Source organism: Heliconius melpomene, chromosome 13, assembly GCF_056956725.1.
Source record: "Heliconius melpomene rosina isolate 202511_hmr_F chromosome 13, ASM5695672v1, whole genome shotgun sequence".
NCBI lineage: Eukaryota > Metazoa > Arthropoda > Insecta > Lepidoptera > Nymphalidae > Heliconius > Heliconius melpomene.
The window spans coordinates 11,592,679-11,611,006 of NC_140401.1; the positions used below are offsets into that span (position 1 = coordinate 11,592,679).

At 32.8% G+C, this 18,328-nt stretch overlaps 2 protein-coding genes across 5 annotated transcripts in view; one reads left to right on the plus strand and one right to left on the minus strand.

Moving 5' to 3' along the window:
• The window catches only part of Ndf (Nucleosome-destabilizing factor), a 56,404-nt gene that overhangs the window by 8,391 nt on the left and 29,685 nt on the right, over window positions 1-18,328 (plus strand). The gene's annotated exons all lie outside the window — the stretch shown is intronic.
• On the minus strand, window positions 1,931-7,098 carry LOC146532973 (uncharacterized). The gene is made up of 5 exons (XM_085196424.1): window positions 6,803-7,098; window positions 4,096-5,787; window positions 3,853-4,000; window positions 3,645-3,785; window positions 1,931-3,551 (listed from the first exon to the last, which is right to left on the minus strand). Exons 2-5 carry the CDS (start codon window positions 5,757-5,759, stop codon window positions 2,670-2,672), a joined length of 2,835 nt encoding a protein of 944 aa, XP_085052550.1. The 5' UTR covers window positions 5,760-5,787; window positions 6,803-7,098; the 3' UTR covers window positions 1,931-2,669.

Genomic DNA, 18,328 nt, shown 5'->3' on the forward strand with positions numbered 1-18,328 from the left:
TTTTGCATAACCCACCTAATATGGGTATCAAATTAAATGGCTTAATTTGTAAAAAAACAAAACACCATGAAAAGAATAATCTTATTTTTTAAAAAAATATTTTAATAAATATTTTATATACTACATATAAACATTCGGAGCACATTGTATCATTAGTGTGACCGTTATTTATCCACACAGCTTTGAAATGATATTTCCTATCATTTGTATTTTAATCGCTTGAGCAGATATTCGGAAGACAAACTTTTTGCAAATTATATCATTAAATATATGTTTTTAGTATTTTAAAATAATGACAAATAAGTAATTATCAATATAACTTGAAATATTTTATTTACATGGAAACCGGATGTAGACAATTACGATAGTATATATTTTGTGCCTCCATGTTAAATGTTTACTACAACAAAAACAATTTTAACACATTTATGAAATATTATTTGATTTTAGTTTGTTTCCGGTTTTTATTTTTTTTTCTTGAACATGAGGCTATCGTGGCGCAGTTTTGCAGCGTTAGCTGTCAACGCGATGGTTATGATATCAATCGTCACTTGAGAAATTTATTTATTTTCCTTTTCCCACTCTGGCAAAATACAAACAACAAAAACACGGTGTTGAATTCCGTCACTCATCATACCACACAATCCCATTAGGGCAGAAAGCCTTGTCCTGATACTATGTTCTCTTTGCTTGAAGAAAAAATAATCAATTACAATTAAAAAAAATACAAAGATAATAAACCTATTAATTTGATAAATATGAAACTTTGTGAGGTTGGCAATTTGTTCATTTTAACTCCAAACTACAAAACGGATTTAGATGAAACTTTATAGTAATATAGCTTATACATTAGAGTAACATGTATCAGATATCTCTATGTATAATCTTTATTACTGTTAGAAAGAAATTATAAAATTGTTCTGTACAGTTAGGTTATAATATAACCATAGGTTTAAGCGGGCACGTTTGAGCTCATAGTATCATGAACCTCTATTTTTCTTTTTGAGTTGAAAAACTATGTTTATTATTAACATACTATAAAATTGTACTTCTCATTCTAAAGTATTTCAATATAAAGTTTCATTCAAATTTTTCTTTAAGACATTTCCAGAACAGATTATGAATTAATTTTGAAAATTATACAGAAAATATAATTTATGCGATTATACCATTAAATATGTTTGGATCCGTTCCATAATTTATTTTGTCAGGACACAAAAACAAATATGGTGTCAAAATTTCTTAAGCATTTCTCGCTAAACTAAAAATATTTTAAAAGAATAAAGTTTTAATATCAACGATTAAATAGTTATGAATCAAAGGCATTTAATCGTCCAAAAAATATTTAACTGCTATTGAACCTCACTATAGAAATTTAGACAGTTTTATTATTTCATTTTTCATTGTTACTGTATAGAACATATTTTTTCAAATCTCTTTAATATGACGTTTTTAATAGAAAGTTTTCTTTTAAATGAATATATTTTTAATTGGCAATATTCGTGACAAGTAATTTCTTCGTCCCTTTTTTAAAATTGTTATGATGAGTTCAACGGAAACATCCCTATATAGTAGTTATTATTTTCTTAATATGCTAAATCATTTATTAGTATATATATATAATGTTTATGACGTCGATATTTTGACCATTTATAAATTTATAAATTATATATGTTACGTGCCATGATATATATAATTTCGACAAATAAAATCTTGTCAATCATATGGGTGTTTTATTTAATCGTTATTGTATTGTGTATTGTATATTTGTATTTATTAATATACTTCGAATCATGATTAAAATGATTAGCTTAAAGTTCTTTATTCATTCGAATTTTAAGAAGTTAACAAGTTATCGATGTTACTGCATATAAATATTAGTATAAAAAAAGAGTATGAAATTATTTAACAATTAAAACAAACTAAAAAATACATTGAAAAATAATTTATTCTTCATGATTTGCTTATTTATAATATTTAGAAAATTTCCAACAATAATTGTATATTTTATATTAAGAAACGTTATACAATATAATCATTGTTGCATGTTGTATTTGGCATATCACTCTGCAAGACTTCGATGCGGTCATAAAATAACTGTTCAGTATAAATAGTACAGAATTCACTCTGAAGTTCGGGAGATGGAGCGACTGTATGTCTGTATGTACGACACAACAATGATAGTAACAACCTTACACCTCACTTTAAACTACTTAATTCGAACAAATACAAAATGCATAACCTTCTCTAGTAACCCTTAAAAATACATCATCAAAATGGAAAACGATCGAAACGAACAGAATTGTATTTACATTCACGATCCACTACTTAGCCTAGCACTAGGAGAAACGAAACCGCTAATACGTTCACGTCTACACTATCACAGCTTACTTAACAGTATGAATTATACACTCGGTTGGAGCGCGGCAAGATTGACACTGCGACCGTTCACTTTGTTTGCCGAAACTATAGGAAGAGAGTCAATTTTACACCTAGGAAGGCGATTCACTATAGTATAGTCGTATATCTCGTTGCGGGTGTGGGTTAAGACACTATATGAGAGAGTTCACGGATCATACGTAGGAAGGCGATTCACTGTAGTCGCACAATCGTATGTCCTGTTGCGGGTCCAGCGCGTATATCTTGAAGACGCGCGTTAACAGCCTGTACTACAAGGGCGTGTTCTCACACAGTGGTGCGCATTCCCCGCACACGAGCTGGCCGGCCGCGTGGCGCACCTCGCACGTCGGTTGCGCCAGCTCCACGGCCAGTAGTACCCGTGTGCCCTCTCCCTCGCGGCTTCTCTCCCGTTCTCGGACTCTTTCCTCTTCTCGGCCTCTCTCTCCCTCACGAGTCCCAATGCCATCGCCCACTCTTTCGTCGTCGCGCTCTCTCTCTCCTTCCCGTACGGTACTTAGTTCAGGAGAACTCGCGCTCACTGACAGGTTCCTCCTTTCTCGTAATATATCTCGATGTCCTAGCAATGGTTCGCTAGAGGGCTTTGAGTCTGGTTTCCTGCGGTAGCGTTTGCTGCAATGTGGGAGAGGAGCTGAAGGTGTAGCGACTTCGGAGGGCGGAGGGGCGCAGGGCTGCAGCGGTCGGATCATGGCCATAAGGCGCGGGGGGCCACTACGCTCGATCATGTTTATGTGGATACCATCGGGGATGTCGATTGGTGAGTCACGCCGCGAGTTCACTGATCTCTCCGTTGGTGTATAGTACACGGATATTTTACTGTCATCGTCCAAAATGGGATTCGGTAACTTTGCTAGTTTCTCGATTTTGGTCTTCAGATACATGTCGATGACCTCGACGTCAGGGTCGAAGGCCATAGAGTCACTCCGGCCGCAGGAGCCGCTGCGACAGTTCTCGAAGTACAAGCTCGGCAGATTCTCCAAAACTTTGTTTAATGTCTGTTGCTGGTATTTGTAAGACTCGCGGAGTCTAAGTATCTGATGTGCGCTGAATTTTCTTATTTTGTTTCGTTGAAATACGTAGTTTTCCCGCACCCAATTTAACTGTGACGTGGAGTATTCGCGGACGCGCTTCACCTGCGTAAACATTGAAAGAATAATATTGTTTTTTTATTATTTTATAGGTATAATATTAATGGAAAAAGTTTATAGTGAAATGAAAAAACAAACCTGATCATAATATTGATCTTTCATTGCGGTCAAATGGTTAGTGCCGATGTCTCTGATATTGCGTAGATGAGCCGCTTGAGTCGAGTAGCTACTTTGAATCCACTCCATTTGCTGAGTGCAGTTCTCTTTAATACGATGAACCTAGACACAAATAAAATAGTTAAATGATACTATACTATACTTTTAAAAAATACGAAGTAATACTTACTTGTACTGCGTAATTTTCTCTAAGTTTCTCTAACTGCTGTCGTTTATACTGTTCAATGTTGTCCAACATGCTATATATCTGTCGGGTGCGCGGCGCATCCCGGTTGACGCAAGTGCAACAACTGCAGCAAGTTTCCAGTAGGCGAAACCTAAAAAAATACAAGAAATTATTTATTAAACATTTTATTATTAACAAAAAAGCATACTGGTAATTAATTGTTTTAATATATAACACAAAACTAACCTGTAGAATATGTATCGCATAGCCTGAACAAGTAAAGTGAGGCCTAGAAAACTCGCCGCGCATATAGCTCCACATAACAAACTGTACATTTTAATCTCAAACATTGTCATGGGATCTATGTTAAGAACGACCTCCGCCGTGACGTTGGCCGAAGGATTAGTCGCAAAACATAAATACGTGCCACTGTCCTCTCTGTGGATATCTGCTATAAATAATGACCCATCGTCGCGCAATTTCACTCTTGACTTACTATAATCTATAGGGCGGTAGTTCTGGTCGTGGGCGACTCCGTGCTTGTAAAAAATGTCAGGTAAGGACGGTTCTGGGTTCCAATGATATACATCTCGCGTGGGCGTTATCCACGTGATGGAGGGCGCGGGGTTGCCTCCAAACTTGCATTCTAACAACGCGTCCGTTTGTAATCTATGCAATGTTAATGGACTACTCTGGATAAGCTTAGGAGCTTCACAATTAGTGTTGTTTAAAATCATCAACATGTCATTCGGATACGTTAGTCTACAGCTCAGATCGGACTTGACGACATCCTCTTTCCTTTTCTCCACCCAGTTCACGAACCACGCCATGCGACAATCGCACGCCCATGGATTATTGCCTATTCTTAACTCTTGTAATTTATCCAACATCTTTAGTGATAGCGGCAGAAATGTGAGAGCGTTAGCACTTATATCCAAATGAGTTAAAGACGGCGTATCTTGTAACACAAATGTTTCAATTTCACGTAACATTAAGTTGTGTCTAATGTACAGATATTGCAAATTGTGTAATCCTTTAAAATTAGTGTTCTGTATAACGTTTATTTCAGTATGATCGAGGTAGAGCGTTATCAAATTTTCGTTATATTGGAAGAGCGTCGAGGGTAACACTTTCAGTCTATTCCCGCCCATGTTAAGCGTTTTTAATTTATTAAGGGTTTTAAAAGCATCTTGTGATATGTTTTGAAAATTGTTATAACTCAGATTCAGTTCTCTCAATTGATCTAAATTATCAAATATAGCTTTAGGAATATAATCTAATTTGTTGCTAGATATATCGAGCGTCTCCAATTCCTTAAGATTGACTAGAGCATTAGATGTTATTTTGACTAGGCTATTATTATTTAGGAACAGAGTTTTTAGTTTTCGATTAGGTTTAAAATAGTAGTCTAAGAAAGTAGCTATTTTGTTGTAAGAAATATCCAAATATTGCAATCTTATCATTGGCCCGAAGACCTGGAATGGTACCGCTTGTAGTCTATTATTGGACACATCTAGTACTTCTAAATTTTCTAGATCTACAAAAGTGAACCTACGTATGTCATCTATTTGGTTTCTGGATAAATTTAAATGTTTTAAACGACTCAGTCTCGCGAATAATCCGTGTTCAGTTCGTTTGATTTCGTTTCTGCTCAGATCGATGTATTCTAAGTTATGTAGACCGTCGAAGACGTCGATTTCTATGGCGGTTATGTTAGAGCTAGTCCAAATGATCTCCTGGAGCTCCGGCCCATAGTTGTATATGGCTTCTCTGGTGAATTTATTCCCCGGTATGGCGGCGCCGGAGCACGCCAGCCTCGTTGGTGTGCATGTGCAAGTAAAAGGGCACTCCTTCGACTCCACAGCTGCGCAAATTATTGCCAGCGTCAATATTTTGTGCAGCCACTGCATTATTTTACAACCCTCATAGTCTTATTGACTGGAAAGAGAAAATGATATCTTAACTTTTTTGTTTTAAATGTTGATTGACCTTATAGTTATTTTTATATGTCCTTCATTTTATACTTATTAATATACGTTGTTTTTTTTCAAATATGTATTTAATTTTTTTATAATGTGAAATGTGAAATATTTATATATGAAAAAAAGTAATAATATTTAATTATTATCTATTTATTTAATCTTCACGTTAACGACGAAGTAAAAGAATTATTACTTTAACTACTAAAGAATTATTATTACCATTAAGAATATTTAAAATATAAAACTTGACTGTAGCATCATATTATATCTAGTATATTATTTATCATATTTTGTAGGTCAATAACGTTATAATGATTTTTGATGCTATTTAACACCCGTTTAAAACTAGTTTTGGCGTCTAGTCTCATATGTATTTTTATCAAAACACGTATAATAAAATCATTAAGCTAATTTAATAAACTTGTTTATTAATTTCATTATTATTACTTGTTTTTTTTTTTTGTATTTATATAACAATAACTATTATACAAAAGCGATCTATTTTCTTAAGTGATTGTAAGGTCAGTGCATTCCTTTGCTATGCTTCACAGCTGATTTTTTTAAAACACTTGCTAGTATATTTTATTATATAAGAAAAACTGCAAAACTGTATGATAAACAATAATGATACTACCTCACATAAACGTTTGATGCAAATAAATTGTAACCTTTGTAATTACTTAACAATTACGAAGAACTGTTATAATTATATTTAACTGTTCAGTTATGTAGATAGATACATTCTAGAGAATTCGGTCGCTTTACGAATATATTGTGAGGGTAATTATTAGATTAATTAAACTGAACCGTAAAGCGTAGATAAAGAATTATAATATTAATGAACTTGTAACTTCTTTTGCTTTGTGTTAAAGTGTGTGTGATATTTCTTGTTTTACTTTCATACGTTGAATATTCTATCGTCATATTTATTCAGAGAAATCACTGAGAGGATATTAGATAAAATAATTTACCTAACACTTCTCCACATCTCATTCCACCTTGCATAATCCACGTTATTTCGTGTTGACAACAGATGTGAAAACGCCAGACATACTAGCGTTGTAACACGTCACGTACACTGCACACATATTATTCCATTGCAGTTGTCACTATATATATACAAACACTGATATACAAATTAATATATTATATATACGAAACTTAATATACAATTTTTCACTTAAAAAACGATTCCTCTCGCGATGATAATACAAAACGCTGTCACTACGACCGAGTCGAGCACTGGAAAGAAATAAATGGCGGCGGTCTGAGTTGCGCGGTTCGTTGTCTCTTTCTCGCCTTTGTGGGGATTGTGTTGTTGTCTCTTTCTGGCGGTCAGCTGGGGGGCGAGCGCGGTCGAGGGAATCCGAGCGATGGCGAAAGTCGTCGGAAGCGTCGTGTCCGCTACACCAGTACATAGTGTCGGTCTCGTTCATTCTTATTTCGTTAGAGTTTCTTATTTTTGATCGGAAAGCGAACAAAATGAACTATTTTTGGGGCTCCCTCGCTTTTTTGGAATTGATGTAGATTATATTATAATTTTGGAGTTTCCTAGTTTTATTCTGTTCTTTAAACTTTTACTTACCGGCATAAAAAAAAATCCTAAATGTTTATTAACTATTACATACTATAACATAAAAGACTTTCTAGGTTTAACTTACGAAAGTTAGGCAAAAATATGATGAGGATTATTTATATGAATTATGATATAATGTTTTCGATCCCTTATCCTTGACATAGTTTGTTCTATGTTCTAATATTCAAACGTACCCAGCCATAATGTTTTTTTACGATTAATAATCTTAGATACTGTTAGTCATAGAAATGTCTCCATAATATCTATGATAATCATAGTTAAGCAAGCGCAGTTGGGCAGCCGTATAAATAAACACAGTGGTTGTGAATTCATAATCTAGTCAAAGGACTGGGAATACTGTGTAATATTAATGTGTTATTATTAATAGGTATAAAAATTAACAAATTAACTTCAAAGTAATAATGGCGTTGGGTTTGGGTTTCACCAACAGACTCTTTGTACGGAAATGTGGAAAATGTAGAACGAAATCACAGATGTATAAAAAAGATAATAAAGAATAAAGTGTTAAATGAATTACAAATTAATAAAGCAATATGAACGCTCAATTTGGAACATTTCCAAGCCGCTGTAGAGATAAGGGTGTAATACCGATTCGACATTTGACACAAACATTGCTATTTCCGCCCCCAGACTTCGCCTACGCGTTTGTATTTTTAATTTGCTTGTATATATTAATCAAGCGTCAATTTAATTGAAAAGCATAAAGATTTTTCACAGAGGCAGTAAACGCGACGTTTGTGGGTTCTATTCACACACTACACACACTATTTTCATTTCCCCGCTTTACTAATAATATGGTAATTAGGTACTATTAAAAACCCAATTTGGTTGACCATTTAAGGTGCGGTGTAGGATCCACTCTCTAGCTTAGAAGAAATTATAAGTACAAAGTTATTCGTTTTATTCTCTTTATCTATCTAGTGAAATGCGTAAAAAGAAAAAAAGTTATTTGTTGCTTTTTAATCAAAATAGGTCATTTGCCCTTGACGAGTGGACTGATTTACCTTTCACATGTCATGTCGTGTAGATTAGCTGTATGTCGCCCTCTTAAACTACGTAGACAATATATTGAACGTTAAATACTGTTGTTGCTTTGAATAAAACATGAATGAAATTATCATTTATTTTGTTTATGATTTATTATCTATTATAAAATAATCAATCATCATACAAGATATGACACGAAGTATTAACAAAGGAGTTTAAAAATATTGATAAGACAATACATTGAATAATTTTATTTTTTTTTGCTATAATTATTTGCTCCTCATTTTTTAAAATCATAGATATAAATTCTAAGGTATCATCATTTCTTACTGAATGACGTATGTGTGTTGCGTACATTTGGTTTATGCAATTTATTTTGTAACACTGTACTGGTAAACTCAGGCCGTCGCGTCGTGGCGCAGGGGCTCAAGGGTGTGATTGTAACTCGACAGTTGTGGGTTCGATCCACACTATCTCCCATATCTATACTTCTACACAACACAACTCTTAGTTATTTCCATTAAACGAGGCGGGCGAAGCCGCGACAAGCTAGTAACTTATCAGGACTACCTTAATAATTATTTATAGGTATCGCTGTATTATTCTAGAATTCTAGGAAGACTTATAGGCATTGTGTAATTAAACGCGCAATTAGATTAAATACCAATGCTTAGTTAATAGGTTCGTCTAATTTATTTTCCCTTTGAATATTGGTTAGAAAGGCTTATATGTTTTAGAAACACGATATCGTATTAGTGTACGCCCACTCAGATGTTATAGGGATAGCAAAAAAATATCATTACACTAGTGGACCCGGACGCGGCTACGCCTGCTTCAACTATAAGAATATTTATTAAATATATTCATGAAATTATTTTCAATTCTCAATAGAATTAGTAAGAAAATATAAGCTCAAATAATCAAAAAGAATAATAAGTAGATACACATTATTAGAAAAAATTGTCTGAGTTATTGAAATGAACTAACAAAAGGATTAAAAGTAACTAAAGGATAGGTATTCTTAATATTAGAAAAAGTACCTAAAGTTTTCCGTACGTGCGTACATAGATATCGACTCTACGAAATAACTAAACATTTCTCTCTATTAAGTAGGATAATTTTAGCGGGCAATATCAAATAAAATAAGAAGAGAATCAAAGTGTATTTTAAAATAATTATAAACAACAAATAAAGTTTGAAAATGTATGAAAATTTATAAAACCGTCAACGTCATCTGCCCGTTCGCGTCGGTCATGCTGTGCCGCCCGCTAGGTGGCTAGGTCATTTGGAAACAGTGACATCTCCTTAATTATTTATTAGTATGTTATCCAGTAAACTATAATTTCAATCTAGATAAAATGCTAAAAGTGACTGTTATATTTATTTTCATAAGGATGAATATCAAAACGTCGCGGTAGCGGTCGCGTAGCAACGACGGTTGTTATTAACATGGCAGAATAAATTGCATGTCAAATTAGAATGTACTTTAAAATACATTAGTATATATGTGTAATGTAATGTTATATAGCCTATAGCACTTCTGAAGAATGCAGCTTTCATACAAAACAAAAACAATGAAAATCGGACCAGTAGATCCAGAGATCTTAGCGTTCAAACAAACAAACAAACAAACAAACAAACAAACAAACAAACTCTTCCGCTTTATTATATTAGTATAGATAAATAAACGGCCACTGTGGCTTTGTAAGGCCTGTGTTTGACTAGCCTACTACGTCAGAGCAAATATAATTAAATGTTTCTTACGTCTATAGTCCATTAAAAGATATCTCCTTTTTATTTTTTCTTTTATATAAACTACTTCTATATAATATGTTAAATATTTAATTAAATTATTTTCTTAATTATATTTTTTTTGTCTTATTATTATTAACGCCTTTTTTATTAATAAATAAACTGTTGAATATTCCACTCGTTAATATAAAGTTGCTATCTTTACATAAGTCGATTATAATCTATGTATATAAAAGATATATTGCTTCATATGACACCACAACGTGGCGTATCTAGTTTTATTTTGCAAATGAAATTATTTGTTACCTTCGCATTTTTCTAGAGTATTTTTTTTGTATATAAACTAAATACGTTAAATATAATTTAAAGTTATTTTTATTATAATTATTGCAGGCTAAAATTGTTAAAATTATTCAAATAGTATTGTATTATTATATGCGTAGGTTTCTTAACATAAGATTTTTTAATAAACTTATTACAATAAATTGTAATTTTATATATTATAATATAAAATATATATATTAAGTATAATATGAAATTGTACTATAAACATCACAAAGCTACTATCAGTAAAAAGGCCTACTTTCAACCGGAACTGCAATTGACAATGCTATTTAAAATTATTTACAAAATACCAAAAGCTTTTAAAAGCTAAAGTAACAACTAGGTCACTTTTACGTTATTTAGTTATATCAAACCTTTTAATTTAGTTATATTTTTTAGTTTGGATGCTGATCACAATGTTTTATTTATGAATCTATAATAAAATTGAATCTCCTGTTTTTCCTTTTTAAACAATAACAAAACTTAAATATTTACCTATTATTTCGATATCTTTGTAGTACATAATCTTATAAATAAGTACTCAATCCATTAATAAATTCCCCAGGCAGAAAGAGCGTGTTGACTAGAAACGTGGAACCTGTCTCGTGCGACCTTGGATGGGGTTTCTTACGACGGATTCTTATAACGCTGTATTTTTACAATAAGTCTTTGTTTTTCTTTTAGATGTATTTTTCTTCAAATGCGAACATCATGGGTTCAAGATCAATACTTGGAGAGCTCTGTAATAAAATATTTATAAGTAATTTACTTCGCTTCTTGTTTAACACGCCTGCTAAATTGTTAGACTTTAAAAAGAACGGCCAATTAGTATTTGATACGTACACCTACCGTTACAAGTGTTATTGTAATTAGGTCGGCACGAATAGATCGATGCAATCGTATCGGTAAATTCATTTATTTATAGATTTGCAACATACAAAAAAACGTTAAAACTCAATATTAAATCGCAATTGATTGAAACATCATTTTATTAAACCGTTAATTCGTATGAAACCAATTAAAAACTAATCATTTTTTATCTGATCGAAGATAGAAATAGTCTCGTTTTCGGCAAGATGCCGGCCTGCGGGACAGCTGGCGGTGGCGGTGGCGGCGATATAAATAAACCGGATGTAGGTTCACCATTCATATTTAAATTACAAAAGAAAATTAGTAAAGAGCTATTACGTGATAAAATATAAAAAAAATACTATAATGTATTTTAAATATTTCCAATGTTATGTAAGTATTAAAAGTATATTTATGCGGCCGTACCATTTTAAATTTATACATTTGATTTTTCTCCCATATAGTGTAAGTGGGTACATAATTATATACGTTTTATGAGTGAAATCTAGAAATTTTGTTTTAGTATAACAATGTCCTATAACAATCTATTATACACATGATCCTCACGTGAATTTTAGTAATATTTTACTCACGAGACTGTTTATAATCGTGTTATACTTATCTTTCATTCTTTTGCGATAATAGGTACGAATAAGTGATAATCATTGCTGCCAAGGCTTCTGTTTTTCTTTTGTCTTGCAAGATAATCACAAGTTATGTTGTTATTTTTGTATCGATCTACCGTTTAGCCGTGAGTCATAAGGTTCGATTTTGAGCCCGTTTAAACGACTGTTACTATTTGCTTGTTGCGTAGTGGTATACCGTCTTATTATTAACGTAATGGTTGTAGGTTCGATTCCCACTCAGGGGAATTATTATATTTCAATTCAGAGAATTGAAATATAATAGAGATAGAGTAGAGAGAGAGTAGAGAACGGGGGTGTCTCAACACTAGGTTTGTAATATTTTATGTTAAGTGGAAGAACTCAAGACTGCGCTTTCATCTTCTTAGCAGAGCGAGGAAATGAAAATAATTCATTCAATCTCCTTCGAGTTCGAGCCGAATCCACAACTGTCATGTTTACAGTCAATCCACTGATGTGCCGCTGCGCCACAACGGCCTTTTTTTCACTTCCACCATTTCTTATTATGCGAATATTTAATATATAAAACAGTTTCGACGTGGCATTTATATATCTAGTCACAGATATAGGTCACCATTACTTAACCAGGGCCGTTCAATAGTTGTAAGCAAATAGGTCAAGATTACAAATTATTTTGTAGGAAGTCTAGTTTTATTCAATGTCACTTTTTTTTGTATATTATTATATAAATTTTAATAAATAATATACATGCATATATTTATAAATATATTTTACAATGACATAGTTAAATTTATTAAGGTTCTCCAATCCGGTTGAGCAAAAAGCTTATATTTAGCAAATGCAATAAAAAAAAGAACGAAAAGTAACTTATCACTATGAAGTGAACTTAATTTGTCAACTTAGTTCTCTTTGCGTACCTAATAAAATGCTGCAAATGCATTTAAATAAAAAAAAATACCAATATGACTGCATAACGTTTGAACACGCTACACAAAGTAAATACGTTATAGCAGAGACTATTGTTAATGAAAAATCTGTCTTTACACGGCGGCAAAGGCACCTTGTGGGGTTTCGCCTCAAAGAAAACAGTATCAAAGTCCATTCAACAATGTTTTTGCAGCCATACTGTATCTTTACTTTTTTCCCACCCACGAATTATTCAATAGAATAGAGCGAGATACGTATATTGGCGTCATTCATAACGTCACTCAGGTGTGCGAAATGTTCTTGGCCTTGTTTCTAGGGCTTCTTGTTAGGGAGTTAGTGATTTTGAAGTCTTAGTGTTACTAGTTGCCCTTGATTTTACTTGCTACTTTAATTATTGACGTTACAGTCGTTTTTGTTAGCATAAATTGTATTTTGAGGCCAGTCGTGGTACAAGCGTCTGATGTAAACGCGACACGTTGCGGGTTCGATTCCCGCTCGAATGAAAATGTAATTCCTCGCTCTGGTTATTTCATTATAAAAGAATTCACTTAAACGTTTTATCTATCTAATGCTTGCCTCAAGAATAAATCAATTCACCGATATTGATATATAACTATTTTTACTATAGGTACGATAGTAAACTATAATATAAAAAAACATGTATAGACGATTGTATAGTACTTCCACTGAGTTCTAAATTCTAAGCTTATCCAAGGTCGTGTATTAGATTTGCGTGTATGCTTCGCCTATCAAGGACGTAACAGATATTGTCTGATCGCTTACCGTTACATTTACTGTGTACGTGTGTGATATTATGCTATTTACACTTTATGTTTATATAAACTGTTTCACTTTAATATTTAATTAGTATTAGTAGACACGTTTTTTAGCTTAGTTAACGATCAAAAAGACATCATTATAAAAAAATAGTACAGTTTTTTTTCGCCAGCTCTTAGCTGCGAGACTGGGATTTTTGAGGGCGTGCCAAAAATTTGACTTTAAAAAGATATGTTATAATGGTAAATTTATATGAAGATACTTCGTTTGACATGTTATTATAATTATTTAAATACTTCATTATTAATATTTCTTTATTTTAGCTTTACGCTGTATCTAGATTATAGCAGAGGGAATTTAGTGTTTACCGTTCTCACTTTCTGCCTAATTTTCTAAACATTGTTTGTTAAATGCTAACTTAATGCCACTTTTAGTTTTGTTACAAGATCGAACCTAGAACTGTCGCATTTACATTCAAACGCTACGCCATTGCATCACGACGACGTATATTATTAATAATGTGATAAATTTGTATCGGATATCGCTGATTTCTTATATTACGTCACGAGGGTATGTAGGTATTTTGTACAGTGTAGGTGCGTCAGTACGACGGGAGTAAAGCAAATTGACGAGTTACTAGCGGGCGTTCATCTATCGAATGGGGTCAAGGTTCGCATTGCAATCGGGTCACAATATTCTACTACAATGAAAAAATACGATACACCTTCACGCTCTTTCTATTGAAAAATATTTCACCCCTGTCCTGGCGCCACCTATCCGGTCTGGGTGCGATGTTGACCTAATTTTATCGAATCAGTTTATATTGGTTAACTTTTTTATTTATCAAACCTAGGAGCAGTTGAATGTCGCCAATCGAATTCGGGTGGTAATCGAAGTACGGAGTGCCTTGACACTAGATTCTTCTAGCCTATCCTCATAGGGATGGATGAGGCGTAAGGCTGAAAGAAAGAATAACCAACTTCGTAAATTGTTTAAAGTAATATTAAATTAAAGCTAAAATAAACTTCTGAAACATATACATCCATATCAGCAATACATCGCGTAATGTATGCGGACTCGTGCAAATCCTCTATTGAAGGTATGAAACGAAACTGCTTTACGGATGCTAGGCTTCCTTTCTCCTTGCCGCGTTCATGGCGGGTGTTGCGTTACAAAATGAAAGAGAGGTCGGACGCGCTAGTTATATGAATCTAGTTAAATGTCAATTGAATTATAAATATTTTTATATTCATATGACTAACGTGTGTGTTTTTCTCGGCGGTAGGTGTGAAAAAGTGCACACGTTGTCAATTTTGCTCTCTCCGTTTTTAGTGTAATTAATTGATTATAATATAGTTTTAACGATTTAAAAGTGATAAATAAAACAACAATAGTGAATACAACTGTTTATTAATATTTTATTTTGCATTTAATGTCTTTAAGTGCATAAACACAACACACCTGCTGGCTCTTTAATTTAATTTTTCTAACCTCACAAGTATAAGTACATAATACAGTATGGCCAGAGTTGAGGATATCCTGGAAGTCCACAGAAGTATTGCCGAAGCACTTGGCAACAGAATGGCAGACTTTGAAAAACAATTGAACCGCACAGCATCCAACGATAACAGCAAGGTCAGTCTGGATAAACTTACTTGCGAGTTTAAGGAGTTCAAAACCTCCGTATGGGGCATATTCGAGCTTCTTACGTCTTTAATTAATAATTTATCCAGTCAAATTGATGAGATAGACAACTCAAACAGGAGGAATGCTTTACTTTTTGGTGGCATCGAAGAAGCTGAAGGTGAAAACCTGGTTTCCACTATATTAGGCACAATACAGGTATTGATGGGAGTTTCTGACATAAGTGCTTCAGCCATACAATCTTGCCACCGTCTGGGAACCAAATCTGCAAACCGTAACCGGCCCATCTTAGTGCGCTTCAATGACCTCAGGGTCCGGAGTGATATTTGGGGTAACAAGAAAAAACTTAAATCTTCCAATGTAGTACTAAGCGAGTTTCTCACTAAAACTCGCCAATCAATATTTGCAAGAGCACGCAAATCCATTGGAATCAGAAACACTTGGACGCACTATGGCAATGTATATGTGAAGCTTCCAAATAATGAACGCAAGCTTATCTTAACATCTACTGATTTGGAAGAGTGTCTAAAATTATTTCCAAATATTGATTCTTCTGTTTCTCCAATTGGAGGGGCACCCACCCTTCAGAGTAAAGTAAGTCCAAAAGTAAGTCCAGCGGCAAGCGGAGTTCCCATTAAAAAACCTTTTACTCGCCGTAATGTTTTGAAGAAACCTTAATTTGTTTTCTTACATTTTTGTTTTTTAACCATTTATTTATAAATTTATAAATCTATCTTACATCCCTCTTCGAAAATTATTGTATTTTTTTTTTTTCAATCAGTTATATCTACATTATTGTTACTTATTTTCATTCAGTTATTGCTACATTTGGTAATATTTACAATTTATATGTTTAGGAATTTCTTAGTCTTTTATAGTTTGCTTGCATTATATTGAATCTCATATATATATCTTAATTTGTGTATATTATTACTATCTATTTTTTTAAAAAAAGTTAAAAACTAAACTTTAAAATTTCATTTTATTATTATTTTGTTTTCTTTGTTTTTTTTCACTAATTAAGATCAAATAAAGTGTATTATTATTTCTGTTCATTTGAATTTTACACAAATGATTTAACTTTTAACGTTTCATTAACTATATTTATTAAATTATAACAAAATTGTAGTAAATTTTAAATTCTATCTGTAAACTGTAATACTCTCATTTTGTATTGTTGTTCTCAAATATTTTATTTTATGAATTTTTCACCTTTATTTCACCATAAGGTATATTATTCTTACTTTAGAAATTCTTATTCTCTTGTAATTCTTATTTTATAAACGTTGTTTTTCATTTATTTATTTTGTTTACAAATACAATCAGTCTTGTATGTAATGGCCCTGTCAGTGTCAACTGTCACTTGTAAGATTATTTTGTTGCATTTTCGTGACACAGACAGTAGTTTTATTGTTAATTTATTGTTGTTTTAATGCAAGTGGGATGTATATTTAACTTTTAATCTGAACTTTATAATTGTGCCTTTAAAACATTTTTATATTGAGCCATCAGGTCATGTGTGATTATTATTATTTTTTTTTATTCGTTATTTTATTGTTTGTGTTTTGCATTTAATCTACTTTAAACTTAATATTTAATAATTCTGTATATTTATTTCATTTTTTTTTTATTTTTATATTATATATATTGTTTTATTGTTATATATATTATTTACTATATATTTTATTTACTATATATTTGTTATGGATTCTAGCATTGATTCATTCCATTCCGCTCTCAGTGGTGATGAGGAGTCATCTAAGTCTTCTTTTTGCAGTTTAGATGATCCCTGTTTAACACTTGATAAATTTTTATCTCAAGAATTTTCACCTCTACATAAGAATTTTAACATTTGCCATATTAATGCACAAAGCATTCCTAGTCATTTTTCAGATTTTTTTACCACCTTTAACCAACCCAACATTCATGCTGTATTAATTTCTGAATCTTGGTTAAAGCCTTCATTACAATCCACCTGTTTTTCCGTTCCGGGTTATGTATTAATAAGAAATGATCGCCTTGGTAGGGTCGGCGGCGGGGTTGCCATATATCTGAAAAGCCACATTTCCTATAAAACAATTTGCCACTCCACTTCCTCAATTGATTCCTCTTCTACGCCTGACAGTTTTGAATATTTATTTATCGAAATAAATGTGGGTGTAAAGCTTGCCCTTGGGGTAGTTTATTGTCCACCCAACAAAAACTATTTTAATAACCTGGAAGTTGTACTCGAAGATCTCTTAGCCAACTATTCTCACGTTACGATAATGGGCGACTTTAATACGTGTCTACTACGAGATGATTATCGAGCGAAAAAATTAAATTCAATATTAATGTCTCTTAATTTACGCGTGTTACTCCTTAATCCAACTCACCATACCAACTATGCTGATACACTTTTAGACTTAATAATTACGTCAAACTCTAATATCGTCTCTAAATATGGGCAGTTCCCCGCATCAGGTTTTTCTCTACACGATCTTATTTATGTGTCTTTAATATTAAAGCCACCCAAGTCAAAGCCAATAACCTTACTACTTAGAAATTTTAAAAACTTGAATATTGAGAAGCTCAGGAGTGATGCACTGAACATTGACTGGTTGCAGGTTGAAGCGTTACAATCAATTGATGAAAAGGTCAACTGGCTGAACTCTAATATTATCGCTTTGTTTGACAAGCACGCACCTCGCCGACTGGTTAAAATCAAAAACCAGTCTACGTTGTGGTTCAACGATGACTTTCGCAAAGCCAGGGCTAAGAGAGATAAGGCTTTCTCAAGATATAAAAAGGATCGAACTGACCTCAACTGGTCAATTTATAAGGCTGCAAGAAATCGGTGTAATCAGATGTGTAGAAAATTAAAACGCCAATATATCTTTAATAAAATACGTGATTCTTCTCCCGAAGCGACATTAAATTTCTTAAAGTCCTTCGGTATTGGCAAACTTTCAATCTCCCCAATTAATTCCGACTGCAATTTAAATAACCTAAATAAACATTTTTCTACATCTTGTCCCCTAGATCTTAATATTAAA

Excerpts from the sequence above, each read along its gene's own strand:
- LOC146532973 (XM_085196424.1), bottom strand. The coding sequence starts at position 5,759 with ATGCAGTGGCTGCACAAAATATTGACGCTGGCAATAATTTGCGCAGCT. Across the intron at positions 3,786-3,852 it reads GAGAAAATTACGCAGTACAA|GTTCATCGTATTAAAGAGAA; the intron begins GTAAGTATTACT and ends ATTTGTGTCTAG. Across the intron at positions 3,552-3,644 it reads AAGATCAATATTATGATCAG|GTGAAGCGCGTCCGCGAATA; the intron begins GTTTGTTTTTTC and ends ATGTTTACGCAG.